General features: G+C 42.2%; 2 protein-coding genes across 6 annotated transcripts in view; one reads left to right on the top strand and one right to left on the bottom strand.

Annotated features, from left to right (window-relative positions):
- Positions 1-9,143, top strand: part of PIGF (phosphatidylinositol glycan anchor biosynthesis class F) — a 45,538-nt gene extending 36,395 nt beyond the window's left edge. For 2 of the 3 annotated variants that reach the window (XM_073339124.1, XM_073339125.1), the window contains exon 6: positions 8,810-9,143. In XM_073339124.1, coding sequence (XP_073195225.1) covers positions 8,810-8,923 — 114 coding nt within the window. In that variant the 3' untranslated portion in view covers positions 8,924-9,143. The remainder of the gene's footprint in view (positions 1-8,809) is intronic. The other variant, XR_012158268.1, reaches the window with a different exon arrangement.
- The window catches only part of RHOQ (ras homolog family member Q), a 35,911-nt gene continuing 18,057 nt past the window's right edge, over positions 8,018-25,871 (bottom strand). Inside the window, exons 3-6 of one of the 3 annotated variants that reach the window (XM_073339127.1) lie at positions 12,717-12,881; positions 10,151-10,246; positions 9,342-9,493; positions 8,018-8,391 (exon numbers count right to left, since the gene is read on the bottom strand). In XM_073339127.1, the coding sequence (XP_073195228.1) occupies positions 8,382-8,391; positions 9,342-9,493; positions 10,151-10,246; positions 12,717-12,881 (423 nt within the window). In that variant the 3' untranslated portion in view covers positions 8,018-8,381. Of the gene's footprint in view, positions 8,392-9,341; positions 9,773-10,150; positions 10,247-12,716; positions 12,882-25,871 lie in introns of those variants that run through there. The other 2 variants (XM_073339128.1, XM_073339129.1) reach the window with 2 other exon arrangements.

Below are 25,871 nucleotides of genomic sequence, written 5' to 3'. Positions count from 1 at the left end.
TTACCTCCTTTCCATGCACCACTTATGTCATCTAGACAGCAATACCAAGATTTTTAAATAAAAAAAATATATACAAGTGTCTCCAAAAATCACCATTTTATTTTTCAGATTTAAATTTTGAAAAAGTATTGCATACAAGGGGATATGCAGACTAGTGGGCCTGTCTATATCTGAAAAAATACATGAAAATGCATTTTTTAAAGCATACATTATATTATAAGCAATTAATCATCAGTTTCACTAAGGAACAAAATATAGTTTTAAAAATAATGTCAACATTCTTTTACTGTCTGAACAATTTTTCAAAATGGAAATAAAAAATAATTAATTAATGTAAAGCACTCCTCCTAGAGACAATATATATGGTGGAAAATCACAATTGGAATCCTAATGATTAAGTGTATTTCCATTAGACCCTCTGTTAATCAGAAATATGAACTTTAACCAAATTCTTATGTGATTTGGTGCGTTTCCAATATTTTCAAATAAATGTATCTTCTTGTAAGTGTGTAAATAGCAGGATTATAGGCTTACAATGTTTGATGGGAATAGGGCCCAATCTTGCAGTCCTAACTGAGGCAAAATTTCCATAGATGTAAGGATTGCACATCATGTCTTTATTTTGTAAATTTCATTTCTGTAAAATCCAAAGGTATCTGCAATATGATTCCCCAAGATAAATCTTTCAGCACACAAGTTAAACACTTATTCTACTATTCTGGTAGACATATGTCACAATATTTTTTTTAACTTAATTAAGATTTATATGGTGCAGTGTTTTTCTGAGAATTGTATTCCTTAAGTAAAGCTACCCTAGTTTTTGAAAAGATTCAAAGAATTGTGTATGCAAAAATCTAGCTGCCTCTAGCCCCATGATACAAGATGGTAATACAGTGATAGCTCTAGCCAATAGGAAAGAACTTCCTTTTCTACAGTTTGACAGTTTCAGGATGCACACAATTCTTTCCATCCCAGGATTTCAAGGTGCGTTACAAACACTAGTTAATTACTAAAAAAAGGAGGACTTGTGGCACCTTAGAGACGAACACATTTATTTGAGCATAAGCTTTCGTGAGCTACAGCTCACTTCATCGGATGCATCCGATGAAGTGAGCTGTAGCTCACGAAAGCTTATGCTCAAATAAATGTGTTAGACTCTAAGGTGCCACAAGTCCTCCTTTTCTTTTTGCAGATACAGACTAATGGCTGCTACTCTGAAACTAGTTAATTACTGTGAGTTTCACAAAACCCTCCTGCAATAGGTAGGGGAAACTTTTTTACCTACTGTGGCAATATCAGCACTGAGATGGAATGTGATAGCTGTTAGACAAAGCAGCTCTGCACAAGAGTGAAGTATGGTGATGGATAGTGCAGACTGTTGGAACAGGTAGAATTTAGGTAGGCAAAATAATTATTGCAGTTGGAATTTGCCCAGACATTGGGTTAACATCTCTAGTCTAACAAAAAGTGCTGTGAGATCTTTAAAAGAATACAGTCAGCTTCAAAATCTCACTGGTGTCTGGATTTTTTCGTACCTGTTACAAGTAATACTTAAACCTAGAGACAAAATTACTTCAATATTTTTTCTGTTTATTTACTGTGTCTTTGACAGCACTTTAGGTATAGTCAGTTTATGTGGTCTTATACAGCAACAGGAGTGAGGCAGAGAAAACATTAAAAATAGGAAAATGGGATTATAAACAACAAAAATTGGCAGGAGAAAGATTTCGTACCCAAAGCTACTTTTAACTTTCTTTCAAAATTTGCTGCATTTCAAGTTATTCGTTATTGGAAGGACACCATAGATGGTAGGTCCTCTGTTTTATGTTTCACTTGAAAGATGGCATCTAGAGGAGCACAGTGCCCTCTGACACCATAGATTCAATACTGATTCAAAGGGAAGAGTTCCACTTCAAGCACCAGCATGACTCCTTGCCACACCTATGTGTTGGTTGGAGAGCTTACTGAGCCACCTCCATGCTGAAGAGCTTGAGAGACCCATCAGTTCCAGCACAGGATGGTGTGGCTACAGACCAACACCATAGGCATGTTTTAAATGCCATACAACTAGTATTCCCAGCAACCCATACTTCACTGAGGGCTGGTTTACACTGAAAAAAAAAAAAAAAAAAAAAAAAAAAAATACACCCGCACAGCTGTCTCTCTGAGGTGTGAAAAATCCACATCTCTGAGAGACGTAACTATGCCAACTTAACCCCCATTGTTGACATAGCTACTGATTTTTGGGGAGATAGATTAACTTTAGTGACAGGAGAGCCCTTCCCGTCACTGTAGTGGAGTGTCTTTACTGAAGCACTACAGCGGCACAGCTGTAGTATTTAAATGGCTTGTCTATACTTGAAACACTACAGCGTAGATGTTACCTATGCTGACGGGAGGTGTACATAATCCACCTTCCCTGAGAGGCAGCAGCTAGGTTGGCTTAACTGTGTCACTCAGGGGTGCAGATTTTTCACACCTCTGAGCAAAACAGCTGAGTCAACATAACTTCATCGTGTAGACTAGGCCTAAGCCTAGACATATGCTGACAGATAGGATTTTGAAAGTGACAGTCTTGGTTTTATTATATTTTTCAATATACCAAACTGTTAAGTTATCAGGTCTGTTCCTGAGTTAACATACATACCTGATTTTACCTAGTGTAGCCTTTATCTAAATTGACTTCATCACTGTTAGCAGCTAATAGATGATCTTGAAACAGATATTTCACTTAGGGTACGTCCACTGGAACGAGAAGAATAAGGTAAGTCAACGGGAAAGTATCTCCCGTTGACGGAGTGCGGTGTAGACACAGCAGTATGTCGACCTAAGCTACATTGACTCCAGCTACATGAATAACGTAGCTGGAGTTGCGTAACTTAGGTCGACTTAACCCCGCAGTGTAGACCTGCCCTTACTGTGGTTACTTCTATCATAGAAACACCAGAAAGGAGTGAAGAGAACCTTATGGTTCCTGTTTATACAGTATGACTTTTGGGTCTGTCTAGAGTTTGTGATGCTGCTTTTATTCAAGTGACCTGATTGCCATTGAGCTTGATTTAACTAACTTGACTGTTAATACTAACCTAGATGCCCCCTGTAGCAAACCTCTGTGGAGCATCTTGAATAAAGATGTGTTTGTTAACTCAAGTTAAGGCAATCAATTAAGTAGCGTTAAAACTGGACCACAAACTCTAGACATACTCTAATTCAGTGATACTCAGACTGAGGCTTGCGAGCCGCAAGTGGCTCTTTAATGAGTCTCCTTTAGCTGTTTGCCATGCATGATACTAAAACACTGTGATTTAATTATTAACCAAAGTTATTAACCAATCAGGATACTTTTAATATGTTAGCCGATTGTAGTGATAAAATAAGAATGCTTGGTCAGTCATTTTGCTGTGAGAATAACATATATGTATATAAATATAGTAAATGAAACTATGAATTCACACTACTGTGGCTCTTTTGGATAATGTTCACTAATTTGGCTCCTGAACCTCTGAAGTCTGAGTACCACTACCCTAATTCTTAGCGCAATACTGCTGAGCTCAAAGGGTTTCTTTATTGTGTTTACTACCTAGTGTAAAGACTGTTTTAAAAGGGCGTTGGATAGAAAAAGTGAAAAGCAGGACCCAAATATACTTTGAGATGCAGTAGGAGGTGTGGACCTTATTTTCCTTTAATGGGGGTAGATTTGTTTTTTAATGGTTATATTTTCTTAATTAACATCAGTCTTTAATAATGGGAAATGGAGAACGTGCAGAGCCAATTAAACTTTCTATGAATTAAAAATAACTGTTTATTAGCCGTAACTGCCAAATAGAAAGTTCTCTCTTCACCACTCATCGTGTGCTGTACATACAGCATGTGACCAGACACATGGTTTAGTGACGAAATGCATGCAAACCCTCCTCCCCCGCCCAAAAAAAAAAAAAAAAGTTAAAGCATATATTGAAATAACATTACAAGTTAAATATAACCCTGTAAGGCATGTTAGGTTCAAGGGGGAAAAAATCACTGTGCACATTTATGCAGTCAATTTCTAACTGAAGCCTATGTAACCATATTACTTACATAGCTTCCTAATTGACAGCTGTAAGACTGGATCTTGTAAAATAGTATGCACAAAAATTAAAGTTATAGTTCAGGAATCAAAGAAGTGCCCTTATACAATGTCTAATGAATGGGCTTAATTTATTAAAAATTGTAAGTACCACTTACAGTAGATCACTTTATCTGCTATTTGCATCTTTAAAAATAAATCCCTATTTTCCTAATAGGTAGCTGCCCACTTTATATACACTACATTGAGCAACTTTAACTATAAGTGTTTCTGCTAGCATTGCCTATATGCAACTCCCATGCCTTGTGATGGGAGTTATGTGTTAACAAAGGGCAAAATAAGCATGCAGTCATGACGAGTTCCAATTGTATTTGCCAGGTATATGGTTCTGCAGTGCTACTTACTTTGATGTAATCCTACAAACTGCTAAGCCTTCCCTGTGTGATACTGGGCACCTTCCTCTCTCATTAAAGGCAGTGGGAGTTGACAGGTGCCCAGCACCATACGGGACTGGACCCTGGCTCAGAATCTGAATGCTTGCATGTTTTTGTAGAAGACCTAATACAAGCAAGAGAAGTTACTAGCCAACATAACATTTTTACCCCTTGTGCGATCTTAGGCCAAATCCCCAGCTGCAGACAATGAGCATGCAGTGCAGGTCAGGTGCATGAGAGGAGCAGTGTTTACCTTTGCTCTCCCCAAAGCCTGAGGTTTCTGAGTGCAAGGCCAGATACCCAGTATAAGTCAGAGCAGCCATAAATGGGCTGCTAACAGTCCCATGGGGCCAAAACCACAAGCCGTGCACTTCAATGCGACCATACCATACAATCCAGTCTACAATATGCTTAGTAGTAGACTCATTGTTAAGATGAAAACCTATCAGATAGTAACCTTGCATTTCTATAATGCTTTCTCACAGGGGTTTCTTGAGTCAAGTACTATCTGTTTTTTACAGATGGTAAAGTAGAGGCACAGAGAAATTACTTGCCCAAAGTCAGAGAACAAGTCAGTGGCCAGGCTAGGAATAGAATCCAGAATGCCTGTCTTGTGCTCTAACTACTGGACCATGCTCCCTCCCTTAAAACGGTGCTTTTCTGCAATAATTGGTGAGTGGATGTTAGATTTTTTTTTTTCAAGCAGCTGTTCAGTTCAAATTCATAATTACACACACCTTAGAACTGGCCGTTTTCCACATGTATATGATATGGGAACTGGTTGCTTTCATGGGTTTTGTGGGGATGCTGGTTAATGTTTATTCTGGCATCTCAGAAGCAGGACAGTTTGTGATAGTTGTCCGAAGGAAGTCATAGCTTTCCCCATCTCACAACCAGAAACTTTCCCCTCCCTCTGACCTGAAGTGAGGATGCAGCCTACCTTCCTATTTATGTGTTCCTGACCCAACCTTCATGTGGAAACCAGTGAGGATGTGCAGAGACAGGTGCCTAACTCCTGTTGGTCAGAGAGTAGAAAAACTAAATTGCGTACAGTCCTCTACAATTCTCTGAGGACTAGAATGAGCTTTGAGAGGGGACTGCAATCCGCATGAGCTTAATACTCAAATACAGAGGGAAAATGCGGAAACCAGGGAAAAAGCACCCTGACCAAGCAAATTAATTTGATTCCAAAAGGCAAAGCAGAAAATGATTAGAACCTATGGGAACGAGGGTCCAGGAAACAATCGAAAGCAGTGATACTCAGCCTTGAAGATCAGAAGAGCCCTTACGGAATCAATGAAGTTACAGTTGCTGTGCGTGTTGTGTCATGACAGTGTTTTTGTGAGTCACTTATGCCATGACACATCACAATTGGAGGAAGTTGCACTGTGTGTGGACTACTGTTAAACACAGTAGTCCACTTTGCAGAGGCCACTTCGTCATCTCTGCAGTTTCTCAGTCCGGGGGCCAGCCAGCAGTTAATTCAACCTAGAAGAGCCTTTGGGCTCCTGTAAGTTGCACCTGGCTGCAAGTCAGCTTCAAGGGCCATTCCAGCAGAAAAGGGTCAGAATGGTGCAGAAGGGCTCTGACAATATTCCCAACCCCCAGTTGCACTCCTGACTCTGGAGGCTATGAGCACAACGTAGCTAGGCTCCATCTGTACATGCTGAGGATTTTCCCCCTATGTTTGGGGAATTCGCGGGTGGCCAAGTAAAGCTGGCTTTACAGCTCCTTTGTGCCATCAGAGCAGTCCAAAGGGACAGCAATCAGGCTGAGGATCTGGCCCAATATCCTTCCCTTCTGTGCCACTGGAAGGGTGGCATTCCTTGTCTCTTTTTGCCCCCTTCCACTTAGTTGCTGGGGAAAGTGAGTGTGTGTTCTTTCCTCCCTCTCATTTCTGTCAGCTGCTAAAAGCCAAGGGAGGATTCCAGAGGTCTGTCAAAGATTCCTGGATTGAATTTTGATGGCATGGTTTATAAAATTCTGCAATATACTATCACAGATTTAAAAGGAAGCAAGGAAGAATGCTTTTGAAGTTATGAAGAAAGTGACAGCAGTATTTTAAAAAATAAAGTTATGAAGTGCTGCACAATGATTGAGAATGCAGGAGAGTTTTTAAATGTTGAGCTTTACCCCAGGTTGCAATTTGACCAGGAGAAGATAAAACTATCCCCAAAAATTCCTTAAGTCATAGTAGCAGTTGAATGACCCAGTAAGAGCAGGGATAGGGCAAAAAAAGAATTGCTGTAGATTGTGCGGGATGTTGATTCACAAGGGGAAATACAAAAGGTTCCAAAAGCCACCAGGAACAACACGTACTTGTGAAAAGCAGATGAGGACCTACAGACTTGAATTAATGTAGGTCAGATTTTTAATAAAGGGTCACTGATCACTCAGAGTTAGTGAACTGGACACAGAGAAAACTGCCAAGTTAATCAAGCCATTGTGGATCGAGAGGTATTTGACTTGGCTGAAATACAAATGGTTTCTTCTTACCACTAGTGGTACTGCAAGAGGCACTTTCATACAGAAGGTAACATATTTGTTGTTATCACTGCAGAGATTTTCGCTTTGTAAACATGTATGATGAATGACCTGTAAAATTCTGGAACTTACTGAAGTTGATTTCAACCTGATAATGGAAATGTAAAGATCCAATTGAAGCATAAGCTTACCCAAGGCCACACTATACTATTTTTAAATGTATGTAATACCTTATTGTGTGAAGACTTCAAGACTTTATACAAAAGAGATGCAATGCCGTTGCTAATGAATGAAAATGAGCAAGTCTTTGGTTTAAAAGAGGCAGCAGGCATGACACTGTTGAACAAAATTACCAAATAGAAACAGGGGCCATGAATGGAAAGTGAATTAAGGTCAATAAAGAGTACCTAAGGCACCTCATTTATAGATAGTCATCTTTGCTACACTCCTAAAGACCTCCAAATAATACTCATAAAACTGCACACAATAAGGACTGTGAAGGTGAAACAGCAGAGAACCAAAGCACTTATTCGAGTTAAACTTCCCAGGATCAGAGGATAGGAGGGAAACATGCTTCCCCAAACCAGAAGGATGTAATGGACAGGATCAAAGCGAGGAAAAAGCTGACTTCAGAAGGAAGATGAGTACCATAAAGAGCAAAGACACTCTTTGCTGCTCATGAATCACAAGCCAAGACCTGGAGCGAAAAGCTAGAAAGTGAGGCACTGATAGTTCCTATGATGTCCAATTTTCTCCTCTGCCTTGAAGACAGGAGAAGACAAGTACACTGTACACTTGCCTCCAAATGGAGACCATTGTTCAGCAGGCATAGTAAGGGTTGTCCTGGCAAAAGATGGAAGAATCATTATAAGAGCAATAGGAATTAAAATTTATCTTTTGTCACCAACATAGTGAGGCTCTTCATTTGACGGGATGTTATTGGGTGGTAATTATGCTCTAACCACCACATCCGAGGCTAGATTAGGGCTTATCTTTAAATACTTTTTTGATTTCTCCCTCCCCCCCACCCCCAGGTTCAAGTATGGAAAAAAAATCCACTCTACTACTAGCCCCATTACCTGAAGCAGTGTAAGAATGAGTTGAGCATATTGAGCCAATTCTGTTCTTGTACTAGGAAATGAAACGAATTTCTAAACACTAAACCCTAGTGGGGCCTGCATTTAACTGGGCCTGCTTTTTGATTGCTGAACTGTGTGTAAAATGTGCATTCAGCATCCATACTTCCCCTTTGACTAGCAGTAGGAAAGAACTATGAAATACCCCTGCCTGCTTTTCAAGTCCATGCTCGTATGTGTAGTCAGCCAAACCCTGTCCCCATCTTGGTATGTAGGCTCATTTGGTATTCTTCATTCTTTTCTGCACACTTATCCAACAGCTTAGAAGGTCCTTGGGAAGAAAGAAGGCAAAAGGTACAAGTGTATGTTTAAAAAAAAAACAACTGCACATTTTACAAGTCTCAAAAGGTGTGCAGAAAAATTGAAGAATACTTTATCAATAAATCTGGCCCAAACTTCAGGTAACACAAATGCTTAAGTTTCTCAGATGGTTTTGTGAGTATCATACTAAGCCTGCAGTAGCCAGAAGGCTGGTTACATTTTAATGTATATTAGTTAACTGTACAACACGTAGTGTTCATGATAAATGCATGTATGATTGTTACACTTTTCGCATTCTTTAGGAAAGCACGTCAAGCTTTAAAGAGAAAAGGGTTGTACCGCCTTTCAATATTTAGATTACACTGAACTTGTGCTCAAACAATATTTTCCTTGTTTCTCTGTTTTTACTGTATGCTCTCTGCCCTCAGATATGGCCCATTTCCTGTTCCCTCGGAGCTACCTTTGGCTATGTGGCTGGCCTCATTATTGCACCTCTGTGGATATACTGGAATCGGAAGCAGCTTACATACAAAAGCAGATAACTGGGGCAAAGAGAGAAGGTATTTCTTTGTGCAGATTCCATACGGACTGGGCAGAAATTTTTATGTGATTAAAGCAAGAGACTATTGAAATATTTTCAACGTGGTTTTGGGCCAAGCATCTCCACTTACGGCATTATTTATATGCTGTTGTTGCCGGCTCTAACTTTTTTAACCCCTGAGAGATTGTATCTTCCAGTCCAAATAAAGGATTTGTAAAAGATGGTGGCTGCTTCTTACTAGAGTTCTGTTGATTTGTTTGGTTTTGTTCCTCTGGATTTCACCGATTTCAGAGGTTAGATTCCTAAGTTTAGCTTACAAACTTCTATGATCTATAACAAGTTCTGTGTACTTATGTACTGTATCATTTACGTTTGACAGAAATTCACAGTAGGCCTGGCCATTGTCAAATGTATCTCACGTGATCAAACAGCAGTTTATGCATCTTGATCCTATTCTTTTTTTCACTGTGTGTTTCTTTGGAGTTAAAATGGCTATTATAGCTTCATCAAAAACAGTCTTCAGTCCTTTCTGTGTTAAAGCTGAACACTCCACATAGCAGCAGGCTCCTATCTGTCAAAAAAAATAATGAATTTAATAGCTACATAGGCATATATTCAGATCTATTCGTTAGCGCTTGAGGTTTTTTTGTTTTGATAGAAACACCCCAAAGTCTTGTGTTTGACCTAGAAAAATCATCCCAGTGTGTTCCGTGTCCTGTAAAGCAAAGTATTCCTTTCTTTTGTCTTTTGATGATAGTTTTGGAATTCATTTCTTTAGGTTCTGTTTCTGAAGAAAGTGTGTTTACAAGCAGCTTGTATTGGGTTGATTGTATAGTCCTAAACGCTTCAGCTAAAGGACAGGAAGAAAAAAATTATGTGGCCAACTTGTAGATTCATTTCTGAAAATGAGCTATAAATAAAAATGCCTAGCATCTACCGGACATTTTAAAAAAAGTTAGTGTTTTGTAATGATTAATGGCCTATAGGTACATCCCCTATTTTAATTAATTATCTGACTCATGATCATTATTGACTTCTGTACTGAAAAGAGTTACACTGTAATTAAAAGAGAAACATCTAAGTGAGTCTGCTTGTTAGTAGTGGTTTTATAAAAGCTGGTTATCTAGACTGGTGAAGTAAGTATGAAAATAGCACATAAGAAGAAAAAATGCAATCAAGAATAAGTTGGGTAGGAGCAGGTTTTTTTCTCCTCGAGTGTCTGATTTACCTCTTTTGCTAACTTCTGTCCCTGTTCCATAGATATAGGCTTCTCCTTCATATCATTCAATCTTGCTAAAGTTTTTGGATCATCACGAAGATCAATCTAGTAGGAAAGATGGAAATAATATTGCATAATGATTACACACGTCAAATAGAAACCATTGAGCCATATCATGTCCTCCGTTCTAGGGCCGGATCCAAAAGCCACATGAAGATGTAGATCAGGTCTCCAATACCCGAGTATCCAAAAGGCAGGGTAGGTGGGTTATTTATTCTCAGCTTTTTTCCTTAACTTCAGTGTGACACTCCAGAACCACCAATGAACACAGGAGGGGCAGGATTAATCCAATACATACTGGGGAAATTTGAGCTGCTTCCGCTTAGACCATAATCCTGTAAGAATCCGTGGGACTAGAACCTGGGACTGTGGACCCTAGGTCATCTGAAATCCCATGTTGCTACTGAGAGGCCAAGCAGCACCACATCCAAGGAGCACTATGGTGACAGCACCCTGTGGCCTTCTGATTGGCTCATGCTCACTATTTAACCCTGGAGGGTGCCCCAGGAAGTTGTCTAGGCAATCATGCAGACTTCTGGCATGCTGTGACTCCAGACCTCACCTTGCTTTCTGATCTCTGGCCTCCAACCCCAGCCTGACTCTGAGCCGGACTCTTTCCTGTTGATACCAGCTTTAGTGACTACTACGATCCTTGCTCTCTGACTACCGCCTCATGGCCATCCTTGACCTGTGGACACCAGCCCACCATGACCGCTAAGCCAGACTGCCTACGCCCTGGTTCCTTATAAATCCAATGTCCTTTGAAATCAAGAGAAGTCTCTCCATTAGTTTCAATGGGTATTGGATAGGACTGTTAGCCGTGGCACAGCGTTATGCGTGTAATGTGGGGCCCGATCCTGCAGTGCATTCTGGGACTAGTAATCCTATTGATTTCAGTGAGTTACCTGGAAGAGTAATGCTTGTAATCCCAGACCCCTGCTCAACAGCCTCAAGTGCTTGTGTAACACGATGCATCTTTTTTTAATAGAATGAAGATAACTCTGGAGCTGGGTGAGATTTTTTGGCATAAACTCCAGGTTGATGGAAACATTTTGCAAATTCATGGGGAATTCACCACATGGATTTAGTTTGGGGGAAAAAAAACAAAAACCTAAAAATATTCCCATAAATTTGAAACATTTTGTTTTGAAATTTTCTAAATGAAGTGTATACAATCTAAACAAATTTGTTTTGAAATTTATTTTTAAAAAGATTTTAAAATGTCAAACTAAACATTTTGTATCACTCTGAAACAATAATTTTCTTCGACTTTTCAGTTCACCAAAAATTTAGAAAAAAATTCATTTTATGTCTCCCCAATATGTAGTTTTAATTTTTTCAGTCTGGCCAACAAACTGAAGAATCGGTTATTCACTCAGGAGTACTTATAACATAAGTGACCCTGTTTTCCTACTGTCGGATGTGAGCAAGGTCATGTCTACACTACAGCAGCATAGTATAGATGCTTCCTACATCAACGGAAGGGGTTTTTCCCATTGACGTAATTAATCCACCTCTCTGAAAGGCAGTACCTAGGTCAGTGGAAGAATCTGTCCATTGACCTTATGTCTGTCTACATTCAGGGTTAGGTTGTTTAATAAGAGGGAAGGTCTGAAAGAAAATAGCATAATGCCACTATATAAATCTACAGCCACACCTTGAAAACTGCATACAATTCTGATCTCCCCATCTCAAAAAAGATATACAGTACTAGAATTGGAAAAAGGACAGAAGGACAACAAAATTGATTTGGGGTAAGGAACATCTTCCATATGCAGAGAAGTTAAATACTAAGACCGTTCAGCTTAGAAAAGAGACAGCTAAGGGGGGATATGATTGAGGTCTATAAAATCATGAATAGTATGGATAAAAAAAAATGAATAGAGAAGTGTTATTTATTCCTTCACGTAACACAAAAACCAGGGGTCACCCTATAAAATTAATAGGCAGCAGGTTTAAAACTTCTTCACACAATGCACAGTCAACCTGTGTAACTCATTACCAGGGGCTGTTGTGAAGGCCAAAAGTATAACTGGGTTCAAAAAATAATTAGATAAGTTTGTGGAGGGATAGGTCCATCAGTGGCTATCGTCAGAGACGCAGCCTGATGTTGTGGGTGTCCCCAAACTTCTGACTGCCAGAAGCTGGAACTGGACAACGGGATGGATCACTCAATAATTGCCCTGTGCTGTTCATTCCTTCTGGAGCATCTGATACCAGACGCTGACAAAAGACAGGATAGTGGGCTAGTAGGACCATTGGCCAAACTGGGTCAAACCATTTGCATGTACTTATGTCCTAACTACAGTGCTCAGGGCGTGAAATATTTCACAGCCCTGAGTAACGTAGCTATGTCTACCTAAGTTATAGGTGTAGGCTAAGTCTAACTCTTCCATTTGAAGTCAGAGAAAGGGAGTTATTTGGATCCTGCTGCAGGGGCCCGGGGCCCAAAGAAAGCACACGTTAGATGATCTGGATTATTTAAATAAAACAAGCAAAATAAAACCAGACGTACTTGGGTTCCTACGAATAAAAAGGGTACATTAGGTGCATATTCCTTTAGCTCTGGTACCCACTCCTCCTTCACGTTTTGAAATGAGGCTGGATTTACCACTGAGAAGCAGATAAGGAAGACATCTGTCATAGGATAAGATAAAGGTCTCAGACGATCGTAGTCTTCCTGAGGAAGAAAAATGTTGTCATCGGCAATCCTGAACTGAAGCTCACATTTTGTTCATTGTAACAGTTACATTCAGGGACTGTGCTCAAATATCTCAAATAGAAAACTCATTTAAACAGAGACTCCGTTTACTTGGCTGTTTTAGTGGTAACCCCTGTCAGTTAATGTGGCTGTTAGATTAAAATCCACACACAGGAAGTAAACATATGAATGCAAGTGAAAACCATGGCAATGTTGCTACCAATAGTTACACGGTTATCTATGCAATATGATATTTATGGAAAGCTAAACTTCTTTAAAGCCTCATTTTAAACATTCTTTGCATATCTGCAACCTAAGGGCTAGCTTTTGCCCTGGCATGCTGAGGGGAAATAAGCAGACACGTGCTGATTCCACAACCATTCTGCCTGTACAAAGCAAAATGGGTGGGGTAAATCAGAGACATCCATAGTGCTGCTTCTGACTATCCACCTAACCAAGAAAGCACTCCCTCTTGGATCTCAGATGTGAATGGTAGCTGAGCCCCCTCCTAGCATTTTGAAGTGTCAGCAGGATATTGTGTCCTATTACTGATGATCCTGTTCTGGGGGACAGAGTGGGATCAGAGCTCCTTTATCCACACTCTCCTTTAGCCCAGTGCACCCACCCAACACCAGGGAAGATTGGGCATTAAAAAGCACTGACATTTTCTAAAGGAAAAGATCACCCAAAAGAATTCCTTTGAAGGAATTCTCAGTGTGGATGGACAAATCACTCAGGTGTTAGTTTTTTAGAGCCACAGCATCAAAGCCGCTTGGCCATATTGGGAAGGTGCACAGGCAGACTAGGCTTGTTCTGCTGGATGGCATTGAAGAGAGCAGGCTATGCTGGTGCTATTCCTATTTTAGAGAGTTTAATGTAGATCACTAGCTTCAGAGCCTTTACACGGAAGACTGGCATTGTGCCCACATTGCACAGGGAAGGCTTTTGGTCCCCTCTCCATTACAATGAGCACCAAGGCAGGGCTAACCAAAGTCTGCTGCAAGCTTCTTGATACAAATTCCCATCTGAATTAAATCCCACAAATATTAGAACTGTTTATTCGTTAAATAAAAACAGGCTGATGTAATTCAACACTACCTACACTTTGGGAAATTCAGCTATAGTTTTTCACTGGCAACTGTAACTGCCAAATTGCACATATTTACTTGTAAATGAAAAACTTAATTAGCAAATAGTTATAATTGAAAGCATGTCAATGGAGTCCCAAAGAATGTGTGAATTTCCACAGAATAGTTCTACCAACCCATCTCCCTCAGAAGTCTGGAAATGAACAGCTAAGGGATGCAGGCACTTCACTCCTATCAGATACTGCTGCATAATTTTGCAAACACACAAAAACTGTAGAAGATGCAGATAAGTGTCTGTTCTGAACTGGTTGGAACATCTGTGACTGACACATTTTGTAGGCAGGTGTACTAGACTGGCCAGAATGCATGCAACTCTGGCCACATATCTGCAAGAAGCTAGTTATGGCGCCCCATTGAATGAGGCTGGGGTTGTAACTAGATTTCCATCATAAGCCCCGTTTTGCCCAGTCCTAAAAAGCTACTTTCCATATATAGTTTCCATGCATGTTCTCTGATTGAGAATGGTTTCCTCAATGTGATAACAAGGTCTGTCTTTTCTCCATATCCAGAATACACTACAACTTCTAACCAGCTTTGTAAGCAGCTTGTACATGCTTAACTCTGCACATGATTGATGTCCACACACTTTAGTGACCAGAGTAGCTACATTACAGTGTTTAGTGGCCTCGGCTGCCACATAACTATCTTCCTGCTACTTCTTCAACACTTACTGCTGTGTGGACAGAACCTGCTAACCACTGTTTAGCCCATTTGGCTGGTCCTCATTCATCCTAGCTCTCGGGGTGGCATGACATCCCAGGCTGTATTGCCCTATGTTCTGCTCTCTGTCCTCCTCCAGGCTCTCTGTGCCCTGCTGAGGCAGATTGAGACAGCAGCCCAGAATTTCCCAGAATGCACTGATATGAACCCTTAGGCAACAAGGGAGATGTGGCTGCACAAACAGCCGCACGGTTGTCTTGCGGAAAAATGCTGCTTTAAGGACACAACTCAGCCATGTTTGCCCAGGCTTTGTATAGGAAAGGGTGAATAGCCATGTACTTAGGTAGTACTTAAGATACAAGACCTTGCTTACTTGGATTTTAGTGTACTGGCTTCTAAATACCCTGTTGAGGTGGAGAGAGAGCCAAATTTTAAAACAACAATGGGTAACTGGTATGTGCTTTGCTGAGTCAGAATATTCTTGAATTATCAGCTATTCCTGTCCCTGATCACGTTGGAAAAATATTTAGACCAATCATTTCCTTTTTAAAAGAGTGGATCACTTCATATTACTGTGACAGTAACCAAGTAACTACTAATGGGTAGCTAAGAAATGTGCCTACAGCTAGTCTGTACAAAGCAGCCTATTAGTTACCTTTCCCACCAGCCCCTTTGTTTGTATCATTCAGCTATTTTATCTTGTCCTTTCGACTGAAGATCTTTTGGGCAGAGACTGTCATTTACTATATGTTTGTGCAGTGAATGAGGCCACTAAGCCAGGGATATGCAACTTTCAGGTAGCAGAGGGCCACAGTATCCACTAAAACCCTTTGGCAACCCATACATTTATTTTTTAGAGGCTCCAGGATGTAGCAGAAGAGGAAGCCGTGGCAGTCGAGGAAAAATATGAGCTTGTACCATCCCTGCCCTGGTCCCTGACATGCTGGCCCTGTTTACAAGGGTCCCGGAAACTTTGTGTGTGGGGGGGGGGGGCAAGGCCAAAGGGCCCCCTCCCTCTCCAGGGCTTGTTGCTCCACGGGTGAGCCAGCTGCCCTCTCTTCTGGTGCCACAGCAGTCCCTGGTGGGTGAAAAGTGTAATTGCAGCACCTCCCCCAGCAGAATCTATTATTCTGCAGGGGGAATAAAAAAAATCTGTGGGGGACATGAATTCTGTGCTTATGTTTCTTTTGTTAAAAACTGGGGAGGCATGGCCCCTTAACCCCCCTCCCCGGTTCTGATGCCAGTGCCTATGTCAAGGCTGAATCCCCACTCTGGCACCTCGGGTGCAGGAAGTGGGGGCCCGCAAGGATTTTAAAAACTAATACTGGCCACTCCAGGCTTGTATTAAACTCCCAAAGTTACAGCTTCTCTCTGACCTTGGTTTGGTAAACGCTGCCACCACCCAAATGCAAAAAAACCCCAAAAACAACAAAAAAAACCCTGAGACCCAGGAAGGAGCACTTGGGAATTCCTCCCTGTGGGGCACCCTCAAGCCTTTTCACCCCTCACACCCCTGAGAGAAGAGCTGAGAAAGAAAACAAAGGAAATTAGCTGTTGCCATCAGCTAGTCAAAGAGCATATGCACTAACCTATTAGGACACCAAAAATCCAATCCTGTTCTTATTAAAAACAAAAAGAAAGAAAGTACATCTGGAACTTAGGCTTTTGCTAGATTTTAAAAGAGCAATACCAAAAACTAAGCACACAAAATAGCTTTCTTGGGGGTTCAGCTTAACAGTTACAAGCAAACAAAAGCATCTGGGTTTAGCACAGAGGAGTCCACAAGCCAATAAGAAATAAAATAAATAACCCTACTCGCATCTTTTTAGACATTCCCTAATTTTACGTACATATCTGAGGCTCCAGATAAGTGGGTTCGAGGTATGAATTGATAATCTATAATCATACCTGACTTAAAGCTGGTTACAGCATTACTGCTCCATGTCCCTGCAGCCCAGAGAGAGCAACAGACAAAGGGAAAGTTTCTTTCCCCATTTTAAAAAGTTCTAGCCTTCCAATTGACTCTTTTGGTCAGGTGCCCACTTTTTTTTCCTTTACCTGGGGGACTTGTTAACCCTTTACAGGTAAAGCAAGTAGAGAACAGCTACCAAGAGGGATTTTACAGCTACCTGGCTGGCTGTCCATCAAAGGAAGTTATTCCCCCTCTTATTTATCACAGCCTATGTTCAGTAATTCCAGGTGCGGTCCACCTGAGCCATCCTAGAATGAGCCCACTGCAACCAGGGAGCAGCTGCCTCCTGCCCGTACTCGCGTAGGTGCTAGGGAACAGCCTCCTTTCCTCCTCCAGACAGTGGGAAAAGCCGCCTCTTGCCCCCTTTTGCTGACCTCTGCTCCCTGGTACCAGAGCTTCTCACACCTTCCCTCACTCCCGGGGTTGCCAGAGCTGCCTGCTCTCAGGCTCAAATCTGGGTGGGCTATGCCCCAGATTGGTGGGCGAATGCAGCCCTGGGCTACCAGTTGCCAATCCCTGCGGTACCACTACTGCAATAAAATAATAATAATTAATAGAGTTGCTATGCTTTCTGATCACTTGAAACAGAATTAAGTCAAGTTATTGTGTGTGTGTGTGTGTGTGTGTGTGTGCATGTGCATTAAATGTGTATATACACGTGCATTTTCAAGTCAGGGACTTTTTGTGAGCATGCCAATCCCTCCCACTGTGTACACAACTGCAGTAAATGAATGTGCAATAGAAAACATGCACATACGTAGAAAAATAGGTGCAGATCTCAGGCCACTGTCTGTGAAAAATCAAGCCCCAAATGTGTGAAATTACTAGGAACAGAGAATGAAAAGGCACTGTTACCATGACTTATGTAAAACCTCCTTCAGTTTCTGATAGAGCCCACTGTAAACAGAATGCCCTCATACACTTTCCACCCTCCCCCCCCCCCTTATAAATGGAAGGTGTAAGGGATATTTCTCTCCCCTCTTGATGTTTGTTTATAAGGGCAGAAGAGAAACTAACTCCCACTATTTCCATGCATGTAAACTGACTGTGCCCAAAATGTTGCCAAATGCAGAGACTAAACAAAATGAAAATATAGAGAATATTCTTTCTAATACAGTTCTTTCAGTTCTAGTAATTTACTTGTAACTTTAGTAGGTACAAAATTTTGAGGGAGAAATGTAACTGAAGTTAATGATGTCCCTTTTTACAATATCCAATCTCCTTATAAGCATACAGTTTACCTCTCTACCCTTACTACTGTATGCAGTCAGATCCTATTCAGGGAAGCAACCACATTTACTGGGTGGAGATCAAAATCCTAAAAAGAGACTGCCCAACTACAAATTAGACTGGTCCCTGGAGTGTAGAATTTTCAAGATAGTACATAAGAAAATCAGCTAAGCAGGTTAGTCAGTCATTCTCAGATTCAGGACTACTGAAAACCTGTAAAAAAAATTGTTTTAAATTACAAACCAGTCATAACATTAACACATGAGAATGTGTCAAACAAACAGCAATAAAATATTTCATTAGCTATTAGCATAATAAACATGCACCATCACTCAAAAAAAAAATTAAATTAGTTCAATGACCTTAAAGTGCCTCTCAATCAGTCTAAGTTCTAGAGGTCTATTTCCAGACAATGAACACTAATTATTTTCCAGTTGCAAAGTTGTTTTACATGTGCATACTTTGCTGGAAAACCTGTAGTCTGCATGAAAGTTTAGACTAACTTTTTTTTTTTTTTTTTTTGTCTTAGACACTATTCCTTTTACAGTTAGATACATCTTGGTATCTTGCATTCCTTCTGAAAAACTGGCTAGCAACTGTTTTAGAAGTGAGCACTACTGTTGTTCCTTTAGTAGCCTCTGTGCCTTTCTGCTCTCTGCATCTATTTATATAACTTTATACTCTGCTTCTTCTACAACACTGAGGCCTACGTATCTCAGTCCATCCTGTATAATTAAGGTGTTAAACTAAAGACAAATACCATTTGTTTGGCTATTTTACGCATCACAATCAAATTGTCTGCTAAAGTACATGGTATCAGCTCCATTGACTTCAATGGAGTTCTGCCCACTTACATCAGCAGTGAATTTGAGTCTATATATACACTGTACTCTGCTTGAAACAGTCAGAATGTTGTCACGTCTCTCATATTAGAGCCCTGTCTAGTCTAGGAAAAGTCTTCAAAAATGTCCCACTGTTGCTAACACTGGTTCAGCTCCACCAGAACTAGCAACATGGGTAGCCCAAATGTAAACAGATGGCCAGCTGCTTCCACCAGTTTCAACACCATGTCAATTAGACCAGCTCTAAGCAAGGTAAGATGACATAGTGCTTAAAATGTTGTCAGCAGCAAGGTTCCCATCCACACTATGATCCCCAACATTGCTAGCACTGATTGAGCTAAACCTATGTTAGCAACAGTGAGAAATCTGGAAAAAAAAAATTCCTGTATTCGGGCCTAAATAATGGTTGAATTCTATGGGATCAGCTAGAAATACTGTCAGTGTTTAGACTGCTCATTTGAGAAACATGGAAAAAAATCAGTGTGCAACGGTATAATTTTATTACTTGAATTCATCAGCATACACGAGAGAAATTAACTTTATTCCAAAATTAAGTGCAATGGCAAAATCTAACTATACTAGTCAGAAGTCAACATAAATTCCAGTGTGAGTGTATGCACTCACACTCTATATCAATTAAACTTTCATTCTGATTTGGGGGAGGCAGTGGGTAGATTTAGGCATTAAAAACATTTGAAGAATTTGACTGGAATATTTTAAGAACCAAAGATATGAGCAGAAAGAAGGTGACTAAGGACCAACATGGTGCAGTACAATTGCCTAATATTCAAATCGGAGAGAGTTGTATTATGAGCTTTAAAAGAAAAAACCACCAAAAAACAAAACAATCAAAAAAACCTATTTGTCATCTACCAAAGCAGCAAAATACAAATGGAGAAACAGGATAAGAAAATAAGAATAATAACTACTTTAACTAAGCCAATACCATTGCATCCTATTTGTTTAATGTCTTCAAAGTGCTTTGAACACCTCCAGGGGAAGACACTAGATTAGTACTGCAATAAATAACAAAATACTTTGTAAGACACTGGCCATCACTTGCTAGGTGTCAGTCTGGTAACCAAAGAAAGTGGCTGCCAATAGGAAGTGAAAGGAATAAAAAGACAAGGATATAAGAAACTGTTGCTAATAGTCTGTCTCAGCATCTCAACTATAGACATGCTTGTTGATCCTGACAGATCTGTTGATGCATAGTTCTTTATTGAAAATACCTCTGAAGTTGTTTTTAAACGCATTCCAGGAAAGAGGAGGTTACTTACGGGTAGCTGGAGGTTCTTTGAGATATGTGGTCCCTATCTGTATTCCACTGTGGGATTATGCATGCACACCCTGCACCCGGAGAATTTGAAAGTAATGTTTGTTGGTCCACGCATGCACCCTGGTTCACCATGCCCACGACATAGGTGATAAAGGGTGGGGCGGACGAACCACCTCTGCAATTCCTTCTGCACTGCCAATCAGAGAATATCCGAAGTGGAAGGGAAGGCAGGCAGGCAGTAGGATCAGGCAGAGACCACACATCTTGAAGAACCTCCACTTACAGATAAGTAACTTCTTTGAGCGATGGTCTCTATTGTATTCCACTGTGGGTGATTGACAAGCAGTACGTAAGTAGGAGGAGGGTGCAAGGATGAGGACGGTAGGGTTAAGTGGAGAACCACTCTCCCAAAGGAGGTATCAGCAGCTGAGTCTTATACCAGTGCATAATGCCTTGCAAACGTGTGGATGGAACTCCATGTGACTACTTGATAGATATCTAGGAGGGGTACGGTCCTGATGAGACACTATGGTCACTGCTTGAGCTGTAGTGGAGAGAGCTCATACCCATATAGGGGACGGGAGATTCGAGAACTGATAGAGTAGAATACAACCAGATATCCATTTGGAAATTCTCTGGGTGGAGACAGCGTGCCCTCTGACACTCTCCACTATAGTAACAAATTGTCTCCGGGACTTCCTGATTGGTTTTGTTCTCTGAAGGTAAAAGGCCAACACGCATCGAACATTGAGGGAGTGGAGTCTACCTTCTTCTGCCGATGCATGCAGTTTCAGGAAGAATACAGGTAAGTGAATGGACTGGTTCAGATGAAATTCCAAAACCACTTTAGGGATAAATTTGCAATGTAGGTGTAAAGAAACTGTGTCTTTGTGGAACACAGTGTATGGAAGAGTCTGCCATCATTGCTCCCTGTTCACAGACCTCCTCTCTAGTGTAATGGCTGCGAGAAAAGTGACCTTTATGGAGAGGAAGGACATGGAACAAGTAGCTAAAGGCTCAAAGTGGGGCCTTGTCATTACCAAAAAAATAAGATTCAGGTCCAACTGGAGCGCAATTTTTTGAGAAGGTGGGAAACTTTATCAGAATCAATTGGTTAATGGGTGTGTGAAGATGGAGTAGCCCTGAGTACGTGGATGGAATGCACTGACTGCCACTAAGTGGACTCGCAAAGGGCCAGAGGGATAGACCCGATGTCTTCAAGGATAGGATATTGTCTAGGATGAGGGGGAACAGCTGTAGTTTCTGGTAGAACTCCTCTTTGTTGTGCCCAGGACGAGATCCATTTTCATTTAGCTAGGCAACATTTTCTAGTTGAGTTCTTTCTGCTATTAGAGAGGCTGTCTCAAACAGCTGAGGAACACGCACGTTCTAGGGATGCCGCCCATCCAAATACCACACCCTGAGGTAGAGAAGTCATGGATTTGGGGTGTTTGATCCTGCTGTTGCACTGAACCAAGAGCTCGGGTAATATTGGGAAGGTAATCAGCGGCCAAGGCGACAAGCACAGGAGGTTGGGGAACCAGAACTGTCTGGGTCACAAAGGGGAGATCAGGATGACTGTTGCCCTGTCCTGCCATATTCTGCATAACACCTGTGGTAGTAGCGGCAGTGGAGGGAAGTTGAACTGGTCTGGCCAGGAAAGGAGAGCGTTGCCCGGGGAGCGGTAACCTAGGGCTCCTCTGGCGCAATACATTGCGCACTTCTTGTTCGCCTGGAAAGTGAAGAGATCTCTGGTTGGGATTCCTCGCTGTGTGAAAATGTCATGCAGCACCGTGTTGTGAGCTTCCCACTTGTGGTCAATCATGAAGTGTCAGCTGAAGAAGTATGCGAGCACATTCTGCATCCCTGAAAGGTAGGCTGCAGATAGGGTGATCTGACTGCTGACAGTCTCTGGAACTGGTTTGACTGCCTCTTGCACACAGAGAGGCAGATCCCACTCCCCCTTGCTTGTTGGTGTAGAAGACAGTTGTAGTTGTCTGACTATATCAGGACATGGTGAGAGCAGATGAATGGAAGAAAAGATTCACATACCTTTCTTACTGCATGTAATTCCAGTATATTGATATGCATTCTAGACTTTTGAGATGTCCATGTTCCTTGTGCCGTGCAATTGCCCATATAAGCTCCCCAACCTAGCAGGGATGTAGCCTATTAAAATTATGAACTATTGACAACTGGATTAATATGGTTTTGCAAAAAACATCAGACCTGAGGATGCTAAAGGGTCTGACCAAACCCAGCGGGGGTGAGAAGGAACTGAAGATGTGGTCAGTCCACCCCCCACTTTATCACTTCAGTCACAGGCATGAGGTGAGCCAGGGCGCATGCGCAGACCAATGGACACTACTTTTAAATTCTCTGTCTGCAGGTGCATGTATAAGCCCACAGTGGAATACAGTAGGGACCATCACTTGAAGTAGTAGTTCATTTTCTCTGCTGCTCTTTGGGGTAGCTCTTCTTTTGGTCTGGTCTCCTTTTCTTTATGGTAGCTGGCAATTACTCTACCGGCACATCTGACATTGGGTGCCCCACTGTGGTGGAGCACTGAAGCAGAGTGTCGCTGCATTCGTAGAATCATAGAATATCAGGGTTGGAAGGGACCCCAGAAGGTCATCTAGTCCAACCCCCAAATCCATTCACATTTTGGATGGATTTGTTTTAATTCATCCAAAACTTGATTATTTCTCTAGTCTACAGCTTGCCCTTCCTTTATTGTCCAAAAGCTTTTAATGTGAGGGATTGGCTTGCAATTCTTCAGCAGAGTAGTATATTTCAAGTGTCAGCTCAGACTAATCATAGACACTACTGCTTGATTTCAGGGAATTTTTCTTAACACTGGTAAAGTTGATTTTAAATTGATATTTTGCCTGACTCGACATATGTGAGATGGGACGTGTGCTCTGTGGGTTCAAACAAGAGGACAGAGTCAGGCGATGCAAGTTCTGTTCCACCTCTGCCACCAACTCGCTGTGCAACTTGGAGCAAGTCACTATCCACTCTGTACCCCAATTTGTCCACCTGTAAAATTAGGATGCCTCAGGGAGGGTTGTAAAGCTTAATGCATCAGGGTTTGTGAACTGCTCGGAGGTCCTTTGAAGAAAGGAGCAATAGAAGTACACATTTTAATTAACCTAATGGGAGGGGTTTTTTTAGTAAACAAATTAAAACCTCTAACAGCTCTGGAAAGCCCTCTAAAACTGCAGTAAATTGGGTTTCCTAGTATCTGTTACATGGCTGGACTGAGAATCTAGGGCCTGAGGCAAACCAAGGCATTGGGCCCCTATGGCTCCCCCTGTGCCATGGCCCCAGCCCTCAACATGGAGTGGTGGTGGCAATGGGTCCCACTCTCCTTCCAAAGAGGCAAGGGCACAATGCCCACTTCTCCTCAGGCATGCTATCAGAGGTCCTCCTCCCTTTGTGACCAAAAGAGGGGTTAACAGCAGTCCCCAGAAGCCCCACCCCCCAGTACTTTTCCCCAGCAACCAGGGTTTATCTGCTTGAGAGGGTGAGTCTGGCCTGCTGCACTCATCTCCTCTTGTCCCATGCAGATTGCTCTGCTTTAGCAGAGTCTTGCACTTAACACTTCCACTGAGATGCATGGAGTAGTTCACACCTCTCAGAGCTATTATCTTAGGCTGTCTGCAGACTCAGAGGTCACTGAGCTGGTTATATTTAGGTTACTTTTTCAAGCTTTTCTTCACAAGGATGAGGGCTAGAAACTTTACTTTAAATGAAAGCTGACATTCTGATGTAATCACATGACTCCACAAACTGGAGCCCTAGGCACAGGCCCAATAGCGATTATGGTTTAATCCAATCTACTGCATCTCTTTTGGCACTGAAAAAAAAAAGCTAATACCGTCCTGTGACAGGGTGTACCAGGCCCCTTGAGGACCCCTGCTGGAGGTCTTGCAGTCCTAACATACCCCATCCCAGAAAAGGAGCAGTAAAGGTGGGTCCTCCAGGCCTGCCTAGACAGGTCACAGGGAAGCAGCCAATCAGAGCACAGTAGGCTCAGTTAAAAAGAGCTGCTGGGCCTGAGTAGGAAGAATTTCAGCTCTGAGGAAAGGATGAGGAGGAAGGGGATAGATGGGAAGCGGCCCAAGGAATAGCAGTAGTAATTATTAAAGAAAGCAGCATGGAGCTGCTATTTGTAGGGTCCCTGGGTTGGAACCTGGAGTAGTGGGTGGAGCTAGATTCCCCCTCCCCCCACTGGTCACTGGGGGCATGGCCTAAGCCCCAAGAAGGGGATAAAGCTTGTTTAGAGGCCCAAGTGAAGGACTTAAAGAGTCTCCAGAGAGGAAGCCCTGGGGGTAGTGTGCAACACCAAGGCAAACATGGACTTTAAGCTAGCCCAGAAGGGGCTGCAGGCATTATGAAGGGCACAGGGAAAGGCCCTGTTGACCCTTTTCCCCCAGAAGGGGTTCCTTCACGTCTTTGGAATATGTATGACTTAGCTGGAAGGCTGAGTCACGGACAACCCACTTGACGAGGGCAGCCGCCGACAGAGAGCACCATAAGTAGCGAGAGAGAGAGAGAGAGAGAGAGAGAGCAGGTCTGCACTCACCTGACAGGAGGCGCTCAGGAGAGGTGAGTGTGCACCATTACACTTCCTCTATACAGTCAGGCCTGAATTTACATGGATTTTTTTGCACAGTTGCAGTTATGCACTGTCAATTAATTATGACCCTTTGAATCCCTGCCATGTACACAAATACTTTTACATGGTACAGCATGGTCACCAAGATGCACAAATCAGTGGCATAGTCAGGACCCAACACTTGGGTGGGCCCCAACTTTGGGTGGGTGGGCAATGACGAGGGTGGGGGAGGGAAGGCAGGAAGGATGGGGCAGGAGTGATGGGGTGCCTCCCCTGACCCCCTCCAGCTGGCCTTGTGGGGGGCCACAGAAACTCTGGCCAGGGGCCCCCCAGGCACAGGAGCTTGCCCCACCCGGCACTCCTGCCAGGGAGCGGGGTTGGGGCAGGGTGACTTGCCCCACTCTGCCTTCCTGGCGCTCCTGCTGGGGAGTGGGCCAGCCTCCATGCCCCAATCCCACTCCCTGGCAGGAATGCCAGGCGGAGTGGGGCAAGCCCCCAACACCACTTTCTGGCAGGAGCACTAGGCGGATGGGCAGAGCGGTGAAAGCCCCCCGCGCTCCAACTCCCTTCCCTGGGTGTGTGCCTGGGGGCCTCCCCCCCAAAATTGGCTGGAGGGGGTGAGTGGAGGGGGCCCCGATCCTTCCTGCTTCCCCTCCATCATCATTGCCCACTCACCTGAAGTCAGGGCCCACCCCACTGCTCCACACACCACAGCCTCCCCAGATGAGCACGCAGAGTTCTGACTTCAACAATATGATGATAATGTTGATACTGTATCGAGTTCATCCTCAACATCAGTAAAGGTTAGTACCTGTACTGTAGTAAGTTTAAATTTCATTTAAAAATGTTAATAAAACCTGTAGTACTGTATTGTGTAAATTAGGGAGGTCATTTTGTGAGCCTGGAACCGAAAACCTTATTTCTCGTAGACCCTTGATATCTTTTTACATGATTTCTATTTGCATGGTGTTTTTTAAAGAACATAACCACAGTGTAAATCGAGGCCTGACTGTATTGCAGTCTAGGGGAGGAATTTAATGTCTCCTATCATATATTAGATAACATTAATGCAGGGTCTACTTTGACTATTTCTTATGCCATGAGAATGAGTAAAATGTGGAATAGAAGTATTCTAAGAGCATAAAACTTGCATCACTGTGGAGAAAAATTTCAACTTGACAGTTCTGGTTTTGTGATCTGTTAGTAATCATCTGTTG

Source organism: Lepidochelys kempii, chromosome 3 (assembly GCF_965140265.1).
Source record: "Lepidochelys kempii isolate rLepKem1 chromosome 3, rLepKem1.hap2, whole genome shotgun sequence".
NCBI lineage: Eukaryota > Metazoa > Chordata > Testudines > Cheloniidae > Lepidochelys > Lepidochelys kempii.
Note: the sequence above shows the minus strand (reverse complement) of the source record. Positions and strands in the feature narration are given on the sequence as shown.